At 48.2% G+C, this 21,283-nt stretch overlaps 1 protein-coding gene across 2 annotated transcripts in view; it reads right to left on the bottom strand.

Moving 5' to 3' along the window:
• Positions 1-19,722, bottom strand: part of WTIP (WT1 interacting protein) — a 79,567-nt gene extending 59,845 nt beyond the window's left edge. The window contains exon 1 of one of the 2 annotated variants that reach the window (XM_071756723.1): positions 17,247-19,722. In XM_071756723.1, the coding sequence (XP_071612824.1) occupies positions 17,247-18,717 (1,471 nt within the window). In that variant the 5' untranslated portion in view covers positions 18,718-19,722. The remainder of the gene's footprint in view (positions 1-17,246) is intronic. The other variant, XM_071756724.1, reaches the window with a different exon arrangement.
• Positions 19,723-21,283: the final 1,561 nt, after the last annotated feature.

Here is a 21,283-nt window from a genome sequence, read left to right as displayed (position 1 = left end):
AAAAGGACCCGAGCTGTATTTTCACCTTCAGTGAATTGCTCTGCCAGCCAGCACTGCTCAGACCCAGAGGAGTGGGCAGATCTCACCTCACTCAATAGTGACCCTTGCACTGAGATGGGCAGCAGCACTGCAGTATGAGGCCATGCTCCAGTGACTGAATAAACACAGCTTTACAATGCTTTGTACCATAAAAAGAGATGCCACACAGTGTAAAGTACTGATGGTTACCTTTGTATTGGCAGAAATTCAGGCAGGTCAGGTATAATCTGCCTGGACTACTTGGACTTTTTGCTGAATCAGGTATTGTCAGTTCTGAATCAGGTAACAATCTGCTTCCCAGCAGCTGGCAAAAGCTCTGGGGTTCATCATGTGTGGATAACTCAACAGAAATGTGAACAAACACACTTGATACATACCCAGATGAATGATCCAGAAATGCACAAATTCACACTCAGCACCACCTTTCTTCCCCTGCTTTGGCCCTGTCTCACTCAACTTGATGCAAAAAGAAGTGGGTACAGAAGGCCATAAAACTAGAAAAGGAGCAGAGCTAGCTTTCTCAGATGAGAACAGTGGGAAACATGGGAACAATGGGAAACAGTATGGTCATAGCACTCAGCTAAGAAATGGGTAGCAGACTAATTATGCACTCAGTTATATAGTTTCCCAGTTAACTCATCCAGAGTTAGCAGACACCATGCCCAGAAACACATTAATGTATCACCCACCTTTTATATTCTCATGAGCAGACCAATGGTAGAAGTGTTTGGCTCCTCTGCAAAAGCTGGGCACAAAGGAAAAAACATACAAGATGCTGATCACCAAGTTTCCTCAGATAGGCCCTAACAGAAAAGGCCAACCCCAACTATAATGGGGCTTTAGCATCATCTGCTCTTTTGGCAATTTGCCCACTGCACCTGCAGTCAAACCCTTGATCCATAATCTCCATAGAGAAATCTGCAACAACTCAGCCAAAGTGCTAGGCTACTCCTAATAGAGAATACATGTCCTGAAACAACACTTTAAACTGAGATGCAAACATCTGAGATACAAACTGAGATGCAAACTGAGATACTTTGGCCTCAATGCCTAATGTCAAAGGTTATTTGCACAAGGGAGAAACCATTTCTCTCTCAAAATGATCACTGTGTATAATGCTGGAACCCCGGTGCCCAACAAGATTTGCCTTCACAAAACAGACACCAGCATCTGCCAACCAGCCCTCAGCACTGGAGGACCCAACCACACATCAGAGTAGGCCTGTTCCCAGAACTAGACCTTGGTGCCTTCTCCACATCTACTCTTCTCACTGTCTCCATGCCATGATGGCAAGGTATCCTCTATTTAGGATGAATTTTGGAAGATGGACTCAGTTCCTCGTGGAGCTGGATGCTAGACTCTAGTACTAGCAATGAACAAGAGGCAAGATACTCTTTCTCTCGGTCCCCTCAGCTGTCCCAGTGCTCAGAAATCACTCATTTAGTGAGTAACTCATCAGCTCCACCACCCACAGTCTGTCAGCAAAAAGAGCTGTGGCTAAATTTTTAGCAAGATGTAAAAAAATAATAAAAACACAGTATTGGAGCAAACACCTCCAGGACAATTCTTCATTTAAAAAAAAAAAAAACATTTCTAGAGGCAGCAAAAAGGAAACTCAAGAACTGCAAAACCAGGGAAAGAATGAGCAGACCAAAGGGTTAGGGAGGTAATTTTCCACTTTGCTAGTTACAGTAAACATCTCCAAATAATGTGATCTTATGCAACTGATCAGTCAAACCTTTCTTCTCCATTTTGAAAGGTTACACAGTGGTGAAATGTTCGTTAATTTATGTCTTAGAGGAGCAGCTAAAAAGTAACAAAAACATGTAATCTTTTCGTAATTATAAAGTCAACACCCCAGTGATATGAGAAGCCTCTATTCATAGCAACTAAAAGGAGCATTCATTGCCCTTTACATCATCCCTTCAGTGTTATGTCTTGATGCAATTTAACAGCAGGTGAAATCACTAAAAATTGGGAACAGTGTGCAAATTTTTCCTCTATCTGGTTTTAATTAAAATACTCAGCAAAACACACAGGACCAATCAAGACAAGGTAACCCTTTCCACCTCAATTGTGCTGTCTGTTCATCATGATAGAGCTCAATGGAAACCCCACATGCAACATCAGTAAATATTTTCCCTACTATTAAAGCAGTGGTTCAGATTAGGATCATGACAAAAGCAGTAAAAGATAATTCAGAGGTGATTATGATCTATGTGGTAAGTGTCTTCTGGCCTTTTAAGTCCCAGAATGTCCACCTGAGAAGCTGACAGCAGAGTAACTGCTATTAGGAAGCCCAGATGAGTCCCGAGATGCCTCACAGGCTCAGATTATGACAGTGAGATCTTCTATCCGGGCACAGGATGGCTGGGAGAGGCACTGACTGACAAGACTTCCCCACAGCAGCAGCAGACATAACCTACTCCAAATCCTCCAGGTCCTGCAGTCCCCTGGTTAGACACAGCTCTTATGGGCAAGCTGCCCAGGTGCTGAGGATATGCAGGGCATGGACAGAGCATGCTCCCAGGCATCCAGGGCCCACATTCAGCTTTGGTATCCTAATGATCCAAGACAGTTGGACATGAACACCAGCTCAAGATGCTGCTGGATTTCTTTGCCACCAGGGCACACTGCTGGCTCATGTTCAGTAGAACCCCAGAGGGCCTTTCTTCAGAGCTGTTTTCCAACCAACAGGTTCCCAGGTCATGCTCTTGTAGGAGGCTGTTGCTCAGGTGCAAGTGCAGGTGTTCAACTCCATGAGGTTCCTGTTAGCCTGTTTCTTCTGTCAAGGTCCTGCTGAATGACAACACATACGCCCAGTCTTATCAACAACTCACCCCTGTAATACAATTTGCAAACTTGCTAGGGATGTACTCTGGCCCATCATCCAGGTCATCAATGAAGATGTTAAGCAGTACTGACCACAGTAGTGACTTCTGAGGTGCACCACGAGTGACTGGTGTCCAACTTGACTTCATCCTGGTAGTCACAACTCCGAGCCCAGCAGCTCAACCAGTTTCCCATTCCTCTCATAGTCCACTTATCTAGTCTCTGTCTAGCAATCTGTCACCAATCTGTCTAGCAGGATGTTATGGGAGACAGAATCAAAAGCTTTACTAAAGCTGAGATCAACAGAGCAGTGGCTCTCTCCTCATTCACCAGGTTTTTCATCATAGAAAGCCATCCTGTTACCCCTGCTACACATTTTCCCTAGTCTTCCTTTTGCTCATACATCTGCAGAAGCACTTCATGACCTTCGTATCTTTCACCAGATTAAGCTCCAGAAGAGCCTTAGCTCTCCTAACACCAACTGAATGTGCTCAAGAGTGTTTTTATATTAATCTGAGGTCACCTGTCCCTCTTTCCACCTCTTACACATACATTTCCTTTTAATTTCTTTCTTAGGAGCTCCTTGCTCACCCCAAGCAAGTCCCCTGTTACTCTTGCTCAACTTCCTGCATGTTAGGATGGACCATTTCTGAGCCTGTAGGCAACAATTTTTCAAAAATCAACCATCTCTCCTGGACCTTTTTCTGTTCTTCTTAGAGACCTTAAAGTCAATAAGATACATAATTTATATATGCAATACACTAAGTCAAGACAGTCTACAAGAATTCTCTACTGCAAGTACTAGCAGACTACACTTCAGCATTCAATTAAAGCTTTCTCTAACTACATTCACAACAAAGTAACAGGTAAGTAAAGATCTACCTGTCAATATTTACACATTTGACTCCCACTTAAGAGATTTAACTCCCCACTGGATCCTCTTTAGACTTCCAAATAAGCATAAACGCATTTCTGAGTCTGACCTTTCATCAAAACATTAAGGATCAGTGTGTAAATCACTCAGCTGGGATTTTCCTTCTCATGCCCTAAATCACTGTAGCACAACCTAATGCAACCTTTCCTTTAATTTCAGCAAAGCCCTTCTGGAATCTCTCCTTTCACTGTATCCACTAAGAAATAACATTTGCAACCATCCCTTTAAAAAAAAAAAAAACAAACCGCTCACAAAACTTCTTTTGAAAACTAGTTAAAAGAATTAGTTTATTTTTTGGTTGCTTGGGGTTTTTTTTTCCTCCTTTTTAAAATTACTAGGGTCTTTGTTTCCAGATGGATCTAGTCTCCTCTATCTAATTATATCCATGGGAATAAGAGTAGCTTTTACTAAATCTGTGAAGAATCTCTCTACTGTGCTGCCTCTGCAGGGTTAAGAGTGATGTACAGAGCTGTGCCTATACATCCCCTGTTTGTCCCACTTGTGCCTTTGAGAAGGATTTCATCATTTCTGGAGAGGAGCTATCTGTTCAATTTAGAGAAGGAATCACTAACTATCCTCAACTAAACCAGATCCTGTTTCTGTCCAGTATAGGTCACAAGAAGCCTTCGCTGGTTGTCTCCCACCATAGCCAGAAAGAAAGGTCTTTCTTCAAGCAAAGCAAGAAAAACGAAGCTATCATTACAAATGGTTGCTGCACATTGCTTTTCACCTGAAGGAAACCACAGCTTTCATCTGGCAGTGGTGTCAGTGACTCAGGCTGACAGGAATGGCTTGTGCAAGTCTCTGGCAGGGAGAACACAGGATGAACATCCATCCTTTTCCCTATCTTACCTTGAACGAGCAGATATGCTGTGAAGATGTGTGGTACCACGTAAGAGTTTGTCAAGCAACTTCTATCATCCCTAGAGAAAAAGCTGTGTTCCCCTACAGGACTAGGTTTAAATCCTGGTGATATCTGAAGTAGGTAGCATCTAAACATCTGTTGACAGCAGGACCTTCAGACCTGAAACTGTCCCCCATCCTCCAACCTCTTCTTTCTGTGTATAATATTGCCCAGTGCACAACTTGCTACTACTTCTCAATGACCTGATCTTGGAGCTCTTTGAGAGTAGAAAACTTTGAAGTATTTCATTCTTATTCAGGATCAAACATCAGTTCATATTCCAGGTCACACAGAACAGAACCACCTTATCTCACCTTTCCCCGCCTCCCTCCTCCCCCCCCCTCCCCAGGTCCTGGCCTGAGCTGCAGGATAAAACCAAACATGCAACTATTTGTTATGAAATGGTCACACCTGACCCTGAAGTCAGACTTCCTCTACTTCAGACCCCAAGACAACACTTGGTTCTCTTAAGCCAACTGCTCAGTAAGAAATTGCAAGCTGCCATGTCAAAAAAATTTAAACAACAATTTGTTCACAGGCTTATTCCATTGTTTTTCTGGCTGGTAAGTAGTTTTTTTCAGAACAGTAGCGCCACAGGTGTAAATGATGTGTGCAAAACTGAGCCTGGACCAGCAGCACACCCAGGTTCTGGCTGCTGACCTTTCTTCAAAACAGCAATGTCCACTGTTTAGGGAGATGTTTTTACAAATGACTGGCATCTGGGTGTGTAGTTCTTGCCCTCTGAGATGAGTGGACAGGTCCGTGAATCCTCCAGTCTGGTCTGGCCCAGGCACAGTGGCCTTCAGCAGTCTTTCAGCTTGTCATCCTACCTGCACAGCAGTGTTAGAAATTCCCCATGCAGGCACACTGTACAGACCAACCTACTTGGAAGTGCAAAAGCTCTAAGCCTCACTATTCATAGGGTATTTTGTCAGGAAACTTGAAGAAAATGCTCCCCCCAGACCTTGAAATGCACTCTTTCTGACCCTGCAACAATCTAACACCAGATTGAGAAATCTGCCAGTCTTTAGCCATACAAAACACCCAGTAATTTCAAAGCAAGTTTTGTCTATAAAGAAGCCCAAGATTTGTCCTTAAGCTCAGGAGCCAGTGTATTTTGGTTTGTATGGTGTTTTTCTTTCACAAGCTACAGAAAGAAATTAGATGGACATGAGACAGGACAAGGGGCAACAATCACAAACTAGAACACAGAAGGTTCAACCTAAACATAAGGAAAAACTACTTTATTGTAAAACAGAGCACTAGAACTGGCTGTCCAGAGAGGTTATGAAGTCTCCACCTCTGGAGACACTCAAAACCCACCTGGACACCATCCTGTGCAACCCTCTCTCAGTGAACCTGCTCTGGCAGTGGGTTGGTCTAGCAGATCTCCAGGGGCCCCTTCCAACCCCTAACATTCAGTGAGACAGAGAGCCCAGCCAGAGCCAGGCCACTGCTGCAGCCAGATGGGTAAAATCTGCTCCCCACTCCTGCCCATCATCACTCCTGGCAGCCCCATGAGGAAGGAAAGGCCCTCCAAGGTGGGGAGCAGAGGTAGCAGTAGGGAAAGGCAGAGCTTCACACACTTGGCACACCAGAGCTTATTTGCAAGTTTACACTTGGAGCATCTTCAAAGTACTTTCATTGTGAAGAAATGCAAATCAGTCTCTGGGGATCACCTCTTTCTGGGCCGGTTCTTCACCAGCCTGAGTTTCTCTCGGGTGTGGAACAGGGGCTGAAAATGCCTTTTTCTAAAAGAATAACATCAGTTCGCTATTACACGGCATGCAAGGCTATTTCCTAAACCAGGCTACTCTTCTTTTTCCTAATAGGTCTGGAAGGCTTTTGGTTTTTTAAATAGAGTGGTCTGGCACTCGAGTCCTTCCACCCCACAGCAGAAGGGGAAAAGCTTGCCCCTGAAGCTCTAAGGCAGCCTAGGATCTGGTGAGTGAATTGCCATGCCTCTACTCTGCTAGAAACAACACTAAGGGGCAAACCTTGCCTTGTACCTGCCCTGTGTTCAAAGCTCCAAGCCCAAACCTGCCAGAGATTTGATTTTTTCCCCTCTTTCTGAATTGGGCAGTGACCTGCTTTGCAGGTGTTGCTTTGTGGCTGCCAGGAAGCCCTGCACCACTCTCCAAGACCAGGCAAGACCTTCTGGCACAGGCACTCTTGCCAACCTCACACAGGAATGTCTCCCTCAAAACTAACTCAGAAATAAGACTGGGAGGATCTCCTTGCAAGGCCAACCAGAACAGCAAGCCTTTTTCTAATTGTTTGTAAAACAACAACTGAGACAATGTCTGATGCCCACCAACATTTCAGGAAAAAAAACCTCAAAAGTATCCATAAATGGGATCTATTATGCTGCTGCAAAAAAGGCAACCAAAGGAAAAAAACGGCAACAGCACCCAAGTCCCCAGCCCTTCATTCACAGCACATGCATCAGAGTGCTCTTCACAACCACCTGCAGATCAGAAGCAACAGGCATCACACACATCACCCACATTCCTCTGCTCTCTACATCCTCTCCAGGCTCAGGACTTAGTACCTTTAAGTGACTTCTGTTCTGGGCAGAAAACAATGAGGAAAGGAAAAGCAGAGGGTGCAGGCACAACCTATATCCCACCCTGCCAAAATCACACAGGAAAGTCTAGTTCAGCCTCTGGATCAAGCTTCTTCACACTGACATTTCAGTGTCCCAAGACAGTGGGATCCCAGCTTCTGCAACAAGGAGTTTTCCTAGGATTCACATGCATCTTCCATAAAACCATCTCCTGCAAGGGAGCAGAGAAATTTGGGAACTCGGAGCAGATAGCAGGCTCTGTGCAAGTTGAAAGAGGTCAGCAGGACTTAACAGAGCATCATAGCCCTCTCTCACATCATTAACTCCCCACCTGCTCTTTGTTATTTACATCATAGTTTGCAGGAAACTGTCTATCTGTCAAGATACCATGTTCCCAGGGAAACCACACATCACTTTTACAGCCAAAACACAGAGTAGGCAACCCCACAGTGGATATGTTCTGGGAGGTACAGAGGCAACTAGGCAGGCCAGACAGAGGAACACAGCAAGGGTAAAACACAGATGTGAATTTGCTTATTCCCTGATCTCTGTGGTGTAATAAAAACAACTAGAGATGACTCCAAGATGTCAGAAAAAAGTCAAAAATGCCCCAGTGACCTCAACAGGACTGTCATGAATGAGGAAGGTTTGGAGTTATCTTATATCTGTTCCATTTTCTAAATAAAAGAAATTGGTTTATACCTTGTATGGATTTTGAGATATCTTAAGGATTCTTTAAGTCACTAAGCTCTGCACCTGAACTGCAGGGGTTTTCCACCACTGCAAGTGCCTGGCTTGCTGTGAACCACTGCAGCTTCACAGGGCTGTACCACAGGCTCAGCCTTGCTCTAGCCAAGAACAGGTACAACAAGCCAACATACTTTAAGACAACCAGCTACTGACTTCAGAAAATTACATACTTATTTCTCAAACCAGCTCAAAATCTGGACTCAAACACACTTGAATGTTGTGCAGCTCTGTTTTGTATCTTGAGTGTTTAGATCTGGGAAACATGGCTTTGATTAAAAATGGGCAAGCCACCAACTACAGAGAATTTTCACATAACTGCTTGGCAAAAGAAGAGCTGCAACAGTTATTATTCATTAATCAAAAGTTCTGCCTTGTCCCCTGAGGAATTACCTGTTTCCCCCATCTACACCTGAGAATTGGAATGCTCAAGGTTAACAGCATGGCAACTGCCACAACAGAGAAAAACAGAGATCCAACATTTTACAAATTACAGCTCTTTCCACCACCTGGTATAAACAGCTATTTGTCAAAGCTGATATTGGGCCACAGTATCTTTTGCATTTTCTCCCTTTTTATTTTGGGGGGAGGGAATAATCAAAATTATCTTTGAACTAACTTTGTTATGGAGAGGTAGAAAGAACAACAGGTAAGACAGCCCAGAGAGACCATGAGCCTAATCCTGCTGCAGTCCATGGTGATGACAAGAGGAGGCAGGGCAGCAGACCACAGCACTGGGTGAGCACTTTTTTGAGCAGAGCAAACCATGGGTAAGTGGTAAAGTCTATGCACTATCCCCTTGTTCAAAGACATTCCCTCAGGGATGATTATTTTCTATTAATTCATGGAAAAGAGAATTAAGCCACAGTAGCAGAGAGCTCAGCTGTCTCAATTCAGTCAGGTCAGCACTAAGATTTATGCAAAGATGTAAAAAACAATGATACTTTTCCCTACCTCATTAGAAATTCTAACAAAGTTTTCCAATCAACTACACACCACACGTGTGCTGCAATTTTGCCCATTGCAAAGCCCATGCACAAAAATGAACCTCAAATTACTTGCATTTAAATTTGGGACACCCACAAAACACCTGACTTGCCCTGTGTTTCTGGTTCAACAACACACCACAGTGACCTAACCAGGGACCTGCATTTAGGACTGGCCTTACCCAATGCTTCCCAAAATCCCATGGGCCAGGCCCGTCAGCACAGAGTTAACATTGAAGGAAAGGGAGAAAGTGCAGCAAAACCACCAAACTTCCACCCAGGAGTTTTACTCACAGGATCCCAGTTTCCTGCACTGCATATGCTAGGGGACAAGCCTGTCACACAGGAGAAGGGTTTATGCAATGACCGCCAGAACAAAAGGGTATTTCCCATGCCTGGGAGAGGCCACAGGGTCTCCACGGACCAAAGGAAATACGATCCCACTGAACTGGACCATCTAAATATGCACAACTCCCAAACTGCATTTAGGAACAGTTTTGTGTTTCTCTTTATTTTAACTTTGAAATTTTCTAGTTTTTCCAAGTAACCACTTTTCACTTTCCACAAATTCTGTGGTGTCACAAGTGAAACAGTTCAACAATTACATGTTTGTATGGACAGGAAAGCAAGCATGTGAGCCCCCAGCAGTCCCTCCACAATAGCTATCCACTTCTCACAAAACTATAAACAGGTTCTGAACTGAGCCTTGTTCAGCCAAATTCTTAAAAAAGCAATGGTGCTTAGCCAGACTTGATTGACCTTTTTGAACCTACTAAATGCTGCTTCCTTGTCCATTTGATCCCCTCCCTGGTTATTTCATGACAGTATGTGGTACTGATATTCTTTACAGTTGCCACAGCCTTCCCTGAGCTTTTGCCAATTTTCATACATACACTCATTAACCCTCACAGCAAGCTGGATGCATTTCACTGCTGACACCTGCAATTACAGAGTTCAGGCTAGGCTTGGGGGAGATGGTTAATGCTAAAGTATTTGTTATTTCAACCCAATCACATTGCCCTTCAAAGTCACTTGACTTAGCCCTGGCACTTGGAGAAACTCAATTCTCTGGCATCTCAGCTCTCAAAGACTCATCACAGGGCAAACCCTTGAGCATGGCCTGCAGCACAGCACCCATCAGCAGATCCCGGACCAGCCCAACCCCGATGAGCAGCACCAACCAAATCAGTCCAATATACCCCTGCTTCCAATTCATGCAGTAGCTGCCACTCTTGCCCCTTTCTCTCAGCAGCAGGGAGGGTCAGGGATTGCAGTCACACTGCCAGAGGATGGCTGAGCTGTGCTTGTCAGCACACGAGCTCCACCACCACCCCAGCAATGCAGAGGTTCAAACCAAACTGCAAACTGGTTTGAATGCAAAACCTGGTTTGAGGAATTTTTTCCAAACATCTCAAATTTGAAAAAAAAAGGTGTCACTGGCAGTAAATCCTTATCCCCAGCTGAGTCCCCCTGTGTAGGCTCTTACATGCTTTATATCCACAGTAGCTCTCAGCTGAGCATTAAAGTGTTTGTGCTCTGGGGCGCTGGGGTTTTTTCCTTAATGAATCACGGGGTTTTTTCCTAAAAGTTTGCTGGAACGCAAAAATGTGACATTAGAGAGTTGGTAAGACTGCTCCAAAAAACAAGGAATGAAGTTTCAAACTGTATGAAATACTCCTGCTGGAAGAAATACATTGCTTACTTGTCAATATTCTTGTGCCCCTCTGTCTTGAGGCACAGTAGCAAACAAGCCTAATGCTGACAGGGAGTTAAAAATACACACTGAGGTTAATAGAAAGAGTTAAACATACCCCACGACAGAAATATCTGCTCAAATGTAGAAAAAGGGGGCAAAATCCACTTCCAGAGACAACATCCACACAGACACAACGAAAAATCGCATCAATCTCCAAACACTGACATTCACTGGTTGATCATTAGCACATCTGCTAATTTTGCTAAGAGCTGAAGGCTGGTTCTGCTCCCAAACAAACCAACAGGAATCCTGCTGCCAGCCTCAGGAGCTGTCACGCCCCTGGAGCATCTCCAAGCAATGCCACATCACAGCCCCAGGTACCTCTGTCCTGTCAGGACTTGAATCTTTCAGGCAGTTGAAAGCAGCCCTCCAAAACAAGCCTTCTTAAACATGTAATACAACAGACACCATGCACATTCCTGCATTTCTTCCTCCTTGCTTCAGTTTTGCTTTGTATCATACATTCCCAGCCCTGTCGTTTGTCCAGTATGGGCATAAAAATACAAAACCACGTTATACTGAGTCACCCAGTTTCTCCAGCCACAGAATGGGAACACAATATTGTATCATTTACACATTTCAAATGTAAAAATGATACAACTTTGGGGAGATTTTCCAAAAAGAAGCATCAACCTCAATCATGTACTACAGCTACTTTGACAGTTACCTGTTCCCTCACAACAGGGTCATGTTTCTCCTCTGCAAAATACAGCACCCACAGAATCCATTAAAAGATTTACTCCCAATTCACACACCACCATGCACAACTTCCCAGTGCATGATTTAACACCAAACTGGGACATTCACACACATAAATCTTTATGGGGGATCAGGCATAAGGGCTAGGTAAACAGATGCCAATACAAGTTAAACTCTGTGAAAGGAATAATTTTTTACTTTGAATCTTGCTTAGGATCTCTCCCTCACCCCTCCTAAGAGAGCATACATGATTGTGGGGTTGTTTTTGGTGTTTTTTTTTTCCTGTGATGGGCACAAGGAAAAAGGTGTGTTTAATAGCCTGATGTTACTTCTGGGAATCTGAGAGCCTCCTACTTGAGGCATACAATACAGACCCAGCTTGGAGCTTGTGACAGAGCCCTAAAAAACAAGCAGATCTAATGAATTGCTTATAATTTCACACAGCAGCCCCATGGCTCTGCAATCACCAGGGGCACAGCATGTTCCAAACCAAAGCAAAGACTCCACTCAACCCTTACAAACCAGTATCCTGTCTACAAGGATACAGACTCTGACACAGGTGAAAAGAAACTCCCTTCTTCACAGGCATTCTGTATGTAAATGATTCCTTTACTTCAGATCCATAGAGCTGGGTGGCTCATCCCTTCCCCTCTTGGAATATTGCTGCATCACCATGTGGCTCAAAAGCAGCCAGCTACAACATCCACAAGGGTATGAACAGAGGTGCATTTCCCAAACTATAAAGCAGCAGTAAAGGATAACAATTCCACCAGGAGTTACTACACCACAGCAGTGCTTAGGCCTACAGCAACTCTGTGCTACACATCCAAACCTCTGTATCAAAAACCTTAGCTGTGGGAGCCCTAATAAAACATGGTGGTTTTTTGGAAGTTAGAAAATATACCAAGTGTTCTGGTCACCAACTGCAAGCCCACCTAAATTTCATCCAGACTTTCAATTTCATCTTTAAGCAATGCAGCTTCTAGGGACTATACACTATCTGTCTTAATTTTGATCACACATCCTTTTACCACATCAACCTGCAAACACAAAGGAAACATGAACATGCATCTGTGAACTTAAACACATTGTAGGGCCCAAAAGCCAATCCTGCAATGCCAGCAGGATTTCTCAATGCAAAGAAACACATGTGTGTATGACTGTGTACACAAAGGGCAGAAAGGGTGCACATGTGTGTAGGGATCTATTTCTTCCCTTCACCTACCTGCCAGGCCAAAGACTTTTCAACAGGATGTTATCTGTAGCATTTCTTGGTGGTGCTCCAAAAACTGTGTGCCGGTACTACTGGGTGGTTTGCTGGAAAGACCTAGCAGCTCTCAAAAGTCAAGCATACTTTCTAGGGTAAGGACAGGCTTTTGCTAGACAGCTGACTAGAGTTATTAACAGAAATCAGACTTTGTGTCTCACTCAAGACATCAACCAATCCTTGCTCTACAGGATACAGAGGAAGGGGCTGTTTCCCTCAGGGTGGAAAAGGGTTAGACAAAGGCACCTGTGAAAGCTGACAACTGACTGTGATGGTCTGGTCCTTTCTCACCGAGGAGCACCACATATCATACAAAACTATTCTGCATATCAGAAAGAGATATGGGGCTGAGATGGCAGCAAGGGGTGGAGAGGACTCTCCATGAGCAGTAATGAGAAAAGGCACCTTCACAAAGAGAACTGCACAGAGGTGTTAAAGGACACCAGCAAGATTGCCAATTTGCTGGTCTGTCTCTAGACTTTGCACAGAGATTAAACAGCCAGCACTCCCCCCACCCACTCTTCCATCTCCTCTTTAGTTCAAGACAGTGAGACTTAAGCCACTTTTTGCACAGGACCCCACTGCCCTGACCAAGATTAGCAGACAGGCCTTGATGGCTGAGGGCTGCAGCACAGCAGGGGCTGCCAGGACAGCATGATTGCTGCCTGTGCCCCTCTGTCAGCTCCCCTTCCATTTCTGACAGCACACCAGCAGAGCCACAGGACATGCAGAGAAGTCTTGTTCAGAAACCAACAGGCAAATCAGCATGACTGTTCAACACTATGACAATTCCCTGCCTGGTAGATGACAAGCCACAGGTTTGCAGACAGTCCCTTCAAGGACTGCTCTGACTTGGACAGGCATGCCAAAACCCAATTTTTGCCTTAAACTGTCTTTTTCAACACCTAGAGATCAGTCAGAATAATTCTGCAAAGTAAATAGAATTTTAGACTCCATGTGAGCTGATGACTTTCCAACAGCCATAAATGTCCTGTTGACACCTCAGGATTCACATTCAATTTAAAACATCCCTGAAACACAGCTCTTGACAATTCACCTCATCACATACAAATGCTCAGCTGAGAATAGTTATGAAAGGGAGTGAGAGTGCTTTTTTATTACCTCTCTTCTCATCAACTGCCACTAATGTGACCATGTTTACAGAACTGTCAGTACCTTGGCAGGGGACAGACAGGAGGCTTCAGAGTGAAAATGATGAAGCAGTTTGGGCAGAAGGAGCACAGGAAGCATCTACAAAGGAATGAAGTCTCACAGCTTTACCCCGTGCACAAGTGCAGACCACCGCCAAAGGAATGGTCTCAGCCTCACAGAGCCTTCTGTCTGCACCCTCTCCCTTGGGTCATCTCCAGCCACTTCGCTGACAGAGATGAACTGGAGCAGCTCGCCAATCCAGCCTGAAAAAAAAAAAAATCCTTCCTTTCCCCTTCCTTGTGTGCAAGCTTTATTTCTGTAAGGTCAAGGAGAGCATGTGGCTACAATACGCTGGTGAAAGCACTTGGAAGTGGCAGGGTGCTACCTCGCAGCTGTCCAACTGGAGTAGGGCAGGTGCAGAGCACTCCTTTTGCAGCACTGTCACCTTCAGTCAGATAAAACCAACTGCAGATGGGTGTTTTCCTTCTCTACAGATGCACTGAAGCCTGCCAGAAGATAGGGAAGGATGGAGAAGGTGAGGCAGTAAAGCAATGGTCCCAGCACACTGCTGCCTGGAGCTATTCACAGCAGCATGGAGCTATTCACACAGCTGTCAGTCCCCTAGACCTGCTGAGTTGCACACTGGGTGGCTTCTCCAGAGCCCCTTTGAAGTTCAAACCCTGCACATGTGCTCCCCATCATGTATTTATCTGCTTCAGACTACAGGTGCCTCCTGAGGCAGAGCAGTAAGATATGGAAGAGCAGCGAGGGCCTGCCAGCACAAGAGCAGTTTAGGGGACACTCAAACTGCCCCACAAATGGAGAAAAAGGGCAGAGTTGCTCCTCCACCAAATGGAGCTGGATGGTCACTTCAGTTTCACTATAACATGCTGCTTAGTTTTTCTTTTTTTTTTTTTTTTTTTTTTTTTTGGAGAGGGAGAACAGAACACAGTAAAATTGCCGGTGTCCTCATATTAGTATTTACTCACTATACATCTAATTAAGGAGTACTGACCATCTCCTCTGTTCCCTCTACCTTTGTTACACAATTGGCTCAACACTTCTGTTCTCCAAGGGCATCACAGATCACACCACACCTGCCTCTGCAGAATGCCAGACACCAGCACTACGGGGCAGAATGCATAAAGACTCCAGCTGCTATGCAAATCAAGACATTTCTCCTTGCTTCCCTTTATTAACATTGCTTAAGACTTATCTGAGGCAAGTCAAACTCACTAGCAAACTTCTCCCCATCCTGTTCTCACTCTCCTTGCCTCTGTCCCATCAGCCTGCAGTTGTTCCTGCCAACCCCACTCATGTGCTTGCTCAGGTGAAGCTCAGCATTCACTTCCAGGAGTGATCAAAACCAGAAATGCAGGACAAAGCACCCCAGGATTTATCAAAACCACAACATTTTAAGGAAATCAACTTTCTCTTTTAATGCACCCCTTTTTTTTTTTGGGTTTCACCTGCTTCCAGGGTGAAAGTCACAGCAGTGCTACTTTGTGGTGTTACAATAACTACAGAGCAGCTGGAACATAGGCTCTCTAAGTATAAGGGCACGGGCTTACTGCTGATCCTACGAAGGACAGATCTGCCAAAGCTTAGGGCATGCTGCAACATGTCACTACAGAATATACCTGCAAGTAATGACACTCACAACAGACAAATTCTTACAAGAAAAACCTACTCACAACAGATTCCCCAGGGCTGATCCTGGATTCTCTGATCACACACCAACCTCCCCTGGCCACTGGAAACCCCTCTCAAGAGGCTTAGGACAGCTGTAACTTGTTTCTGACTCCAAATACATCTTATTTCTCAGTCCCTCACTCCCTCACTGTATATCACAGACATTTTGAAAGTAACATTTCTTTCAGTGTGTAAACAAGCCCTCTCATCCAGCTTCTGCATGTACTCAGAAGTTAACCATTATTGTCCTTAGCTTGAGACATTCAGCTAAGGAGGAGTACTATGCCAGGTACCAGACCCCACAAAAGATGCAGTGGAAGACCATCAGCTTTCCTATCAGCCCTATGCAAGATAAAGGGAAGCAGTAAGCACTGCATTCTGCTTCCTTTGTCTGGACAGGAGAGCTTGTAGGAACTACACCACTGCGGGTCATGGAAAGGTCCTCATAGGAGAGGGTATTGCTCACTCAGCTACCTCTACTTACAAGGAATCCAGCAACTCCTCCATTCTAAACAGGATGCATTAATGCTTTGCCAAAAGTGGGCGACCCAGGTAATGCATGTCTCATCAGCAACACTCATGTTGGTCAGAAATCACACACACCAGCAATCCTCTCCCCTGCACCCAGGCAGCACACAAAGGAACAGAAGTAACTGTCCCCTCAAAGGCCACAGATAGGGGCTGGCTCACCCACAGCCCATCACCTTCCCAGGCCTCTTTCTCCCTCCTCTGCTAAGAGCTCTAACACCCCTACATGAGCCTTCAACTCTCATTTAAGCAGGGGAGAAACTACTCCTGACTACTCTGTCAGTCACCCTCATCTGCAGTCCCCAGGACAGGAGAAACAGGGCAGTATTTGCACACTCCAGGATCATCTTTCAAAGGCATTTTGGCCTTTTCCACCCAGCACAAAGAAAGACAGGGAAGCTTAATCCCGACTAGTGTGACTACAAAACGCGTTCACCCATTTCAAGAAGCTACTTTTGGTCTACAAAGAAGCAAGAACAATTCAGGAGATTACCAAGAGGCTGATTTAGACTCAGCAAGGACAGAGGGTTCTTCTCTCCCATCCCAGGGATGACACTGACTCCCGCCAGCCCTCTGTGATGAGCAGACCCTGTGAGGCCTCATGGGGCAGAGACAAAGCCGGGCTCCCACAGGCACGCTGAACCAGCACAAAGATTTTATTGAACAAGGCACTAAAAACTGCTTCACCAGCCATGCTCATCATCTATTAAAGTCATCACAGACAGCCCAAGAGCATGACTGCCAACACCACAGCTTCAAGGATGCTGGAGGTTGTCAGCTTCACCAGTCCAATAGGAAGGGAGGCAAACGAAAGACAGCATAAGCCCTCAAAGAACAGCTTCTAAAACACTTCAGACAAGTCTCCCATCCGCACATGAAAGGGGAGGCATCACATATCCTGGCAAATGGCATAACAGACAGAAAAGAGATCATACATCAGGCACAAGCTATGGTGCAACCACTTCTGACACCAGTTAGCCAGACAGCACTTGTAGCGATATGGTACTTCAACAGGTCCAGAGCCGCTCTGGGCATCACACGCTCACTTTCCCCACAGCCAAACCCACCCAGCCCCACCACTGCTCTTCAGCCGCTTTCCCACTCCAGGCCGCGGACGCCCGCTCCCCCCCGGCGGCTCACTCACCGAAATACTCCTTCTTCATGTGCATCTCCAGCTCCTTCTCCAGCTCCAGCGTCAGCGCCTCCAGACGCCTCTCCGCCTGGCTGGGGCCACTCTCCCGGGACGGAGTCACCTGGTACGGGAGCTTGAATTTGGGAGCCGAAGCGGAGCCTTTGGTCGGGCTGTAGGCGTAGGGGGAGGCCGACTCGGGGACGGCGGCCGGGTGCTGCTGGTCGTGCCGCGGCGGGGACTGGGCATGGATCTTGTGGTAGACGTCCCCCAGCTCGGGCGCGGAGCCGTCCTCCTGCAGACCCGGCCCCAACAGAGAGGAGCGGGGAGAGGGAAGCTGCAGCTCGGGGTAGGCGCTCATAGAGCCTCGGGAGCTCCGCGAACTCTGACTAGAGATGCTGGAGCGGGGGCTGACCACGGCAGCGCCCGCCGCGCCACGGCCCTCGGGGCCGCAGAGGCTGGAGCGGGGGCTGGCCAGGGCGAGCCCGGCACCGCCCGCCCCCTCCTGCTCGGCACTGCCCGGCGGGCCGTACCTGGAGTCCGAGTAGCTGGAGCGGGGACTGGTGGTGCAGGAGTACTGGCTGGCGGTGCTGGAGCGGGGGCTGGCGTGGCGCTGGTCGTAGCCCATGCTGATGCCGCTGGTGCGGTTGCTGCTGGGCTTGCTGCTGCCACCACCGTCGTAGCTGGTGAGGCTTGCGCGGGGGCTGGAGTGCTTGCTGGTGTCGCTGGCCGTGCTGGCGTAGCTGGAGCGGGGACTGAGGGCGGCACCGTCGTACTGCACCAGGCTGGCTCGGGGGCTGCCGTACTTCTCCTGTCCGGGCACCACCAAGCTGGAGCGGGGGCTGGAGAACTTCTCGTAGGGCAGCGCGGCCGCGCCGCCCAGGCTGGAGCGCGGGCTGGAGAACTTGCCGTGTTCGGCGGCGGGACCCGGCGAGGAGGCGGCCAGGCTGGCCCGCGGGCTAGCGGCGCCGTACTTGCCGTCCGGGCCGCCGGGAGCCCGCCCGCCGCCCTTGGCCACGTAGCCGCCCTCGTAGGCGCTGCCTCCGGCGTAGCGGTAGCCCTCGGCCGAGTAGCGCTTGCCCTTGTCGGCGAAGCCGCTGTAGCAGGGGAGCGCCACTTCGGAGCGGGTGCACAGCCCCTCCTCGCAGCACGGCGGTCCCGCGGCCGGTTGCGGGTCGGCGGCGCGGCCGTTGGCGGCGCGGAGCGGGGCGGCCGGCGCCGCGGGCGGGTAGGCTTTGCCGCAGGGGGCGGCGGCGGGGAAGGCTTCGGCGGGCGGCGGCGCGGCGGTGCCGTTCATCTTCCGGCCCCGCTGCTCCACCGTCATGTGGGCGGCGATGACCCGCTTGGTCTCCTCCAGGTCGGGGTGTAGCGCCAGGTCCCGGCGGCCGCCCCGGCCGTACAGACCGTCCGGGCAGGGTTCGTAGAGGGACAGATCCTGCATGAACTTGGTGGCCTTCAGTGCCATGTCCTCCTCGTACTTCTCCATGCTCGGCCGGAGCCCGGTGGCGCGGGGAGGGGGAAGGACGGCGAAAACTCTGCGAAACCACAGCCCGAAGCAGAGAAAGAAAAGAGGGGAAAAAAACCCCAAAACCAAGCCAAAAAATTCAACAACAACCAAAAACACTCCTAAAGAAAGCCTCTTCCCGTGGTCCTGGCGGGGCAGCAGTCAGACGCAGCTCTTTCTCCAGAGGGCTGCTCAGCAGCGACCAGGCGAAGCGGCAGTCACCTCAGCGGCATCCCCGCGCCGCGGCATTCGACTCGGTGCGGCCGCGCTGCTCGGCGGAGCGCAGCGAGCGGAGACGAGGAGCCCCTGTGTCACTTTCCAGCCTTAAATAAGTTGCTCGGTCCAGTCAATGGCGCGCTGCGCGGAGGAATTTGCGCTCGGCGGCTCCCTGCCCCCGCGGCCCCCGGCCGGCCGCCCGGTGGCGGGGCCGCGGCCCGGCCCGCACCCCCAGGTGGGGGGTGAAGGCGGCGGCCGGCCCGGAGGGGCTTTGCGGCGAGGCGAGAGGAGCGCGGGGCGCGGCAAGTCAGGGACTCCTTTGTGTGGGGCAGGAATGCGAGGAAGGAGACTGGGCGCTGCGTCCCGCTGGAATGTAGTTAATGCCGGAGCCAAACAATGATTTTCACCGAGTCAGTCAGGGAGAGGGCGGCCGCGGCGCTGCTCGGCGGCGGGGTCGGCAGCTCCCCTCCGCGCCGCCCGTTCTCCTTCTCGGCCGGCGCCCACCGAGTCCTCTCCGGGGCCGGCGGGCGGTGCCGCTGCTCGTCTGGGACCGGGGGGCTGCGAGGCTGTCACGCGCCCCGAGCCGCCGGCGGGCGGGAATCCGGGATCTGAGTCCCGGCGTGAGGGCTGTGGGGGAAGCCCGCAGGAGGGGCTGTCAGGGAACAACCGCGCGGGGTTCCCGCCTTCCGAGGGCTCCGCGAGCCCCTGACTGGAACTTTCCGGCGGGGCCCGCGGCCTCGTCGCGCGCGGTGCAGGGAGCAGCTCTCGCGCTCCCCCCCCCCTCCTGCAGGGAGCGCAAAAAAAACCCAGAATGAGATGGGTGTGGGGGTGTCTGCAGGGTCAGGGGGCTCAGCCCCGCTGCTGCAAATGGCTCACACACACCTGTGGGAAATCCCAGCACTGGCCAGGTGACTCCACTGAAAGGAACCACAGTTCAGCGCAGCTGTTAATTATTTGCAGTTATTTAGTCCTTAAAAAAAAAAAAAAAAAAAAGGCAACACTGAGACACACGATAAACATATTGTGGCCTAAAGCAATCTATGAATTGACAGGCGTTTCAAAAAGCACGCTACTGTCTGTGTAACTTTGGAAGAGCTTCATCTGTTGATTCGGTAACAAACAAGATCCAGCACCGCTTGCTGTTTACATCTGTGTACACAGGAAAAAGGCTGTCAGGAAACACCTCTGAAATGGCTACTGAGCTTAGACCTCTAACGCTGAGCTGTGTTCAACAGTTGATTTTTATCAGCCTTACAAATCCCTGATGATCATTCATGATGATGGCAGAAATGCTGGCAAATCCCTAGCAATAGGCACCTGAGTGGTGTCCTTACGCTGCAAGGTGCTGAGCAACCTGTGAAGAGAGAAGTATGTTGCAAGTTTGGGCTCTAGGCACTGCTGTGCCAAGAACATTTTATCCTGTTATCATACCTAATTAAACATTAGAGGCACCTGTGTACTCAAAAATGTCCCTAGCTGTGGAGGGCAATTGATTGGCAACCTGTTTGTGTGTGCAGGGGTGCTCTTTTCTAGCAAGTGTTCACATCTTTGATTACACTTTTGGTCTATCTCCTAAACAAACGGTTACCTGTGCTTCTACAGCTTTACTACTTGTGGAACAAGTTACATTCTACCTCTAGTCTGCAAGTGTGTGATGGTGAAAAGTGCCTCCTGAAGCTGTGTGTGTCCTAGTGCACACCATCGCTGCTCCAGCTAACACAGCACAAGCCTTGGGCAACAGCACAAAATCCCAGCAATGTGCTGCTGCACAGAGCAGGATCAAAGCAGCAGTCCAAGCTCCCATCCCATTCAATCCTGGGACTTTCTTGTAGAGCTCTCAGCCAAGATACAAACTGTGCTGTCAGCCATGTAGCGTGGACATGTACCCACCAAAACCAGGATCCTTCCACAGAACACATGGAAATCAATATTAACTTGAGCCCTCATCTACTCCACCAGGGGCCTCCTGTGCACATTTTGTTCAGGGCAGTGAGCATCTCATAAGCTGCTGCTTTCAGGTGCAGAGCTCTTTCATCAATAGTTCCTGGGGCCTGTGCTAGGATGTTCTATTCTGTTATTTTTAACTACTTACTGCCCATTTTTATAAGATTGTCTTCCTAATGAACTAGGAAAGGCTCATGGGCAACCTTGTCCATCAGAGCACATGTAAATGAACTTACAAGTTTTTTTTAGTTTTTTTTATTTTTAGGAAAGCTTTACAACATTAGATAACTTTACCATTGATCTAGCAGAATGGGTAAGGCATACTGGGAGGTTCTGGCTATATGCTTATGCAAGGAAGCACTTTGAGCATCTGTCTTTACAGTAGGAA

This window comes from Heliangelus exortis, chromosome 13, assembly GCF_036169615.1.
Source record: "Heliangelus exortis chromosome 13, bHelExo1.hap1, whole genome shotgun sequence".
Classification (NCBI taxonomy): domain Eukaryota; kingdom Metazoa; phylum Chordata; class Aves; order Apodiformes; family Trochilidae; genus Heliangelus; species Heliangelus exortis.
The sequence above is the reverse complement of the archived record's forward strand: the minus strand, read 5'-3'. Positions and strand labels throughout refer to the sequence as shown.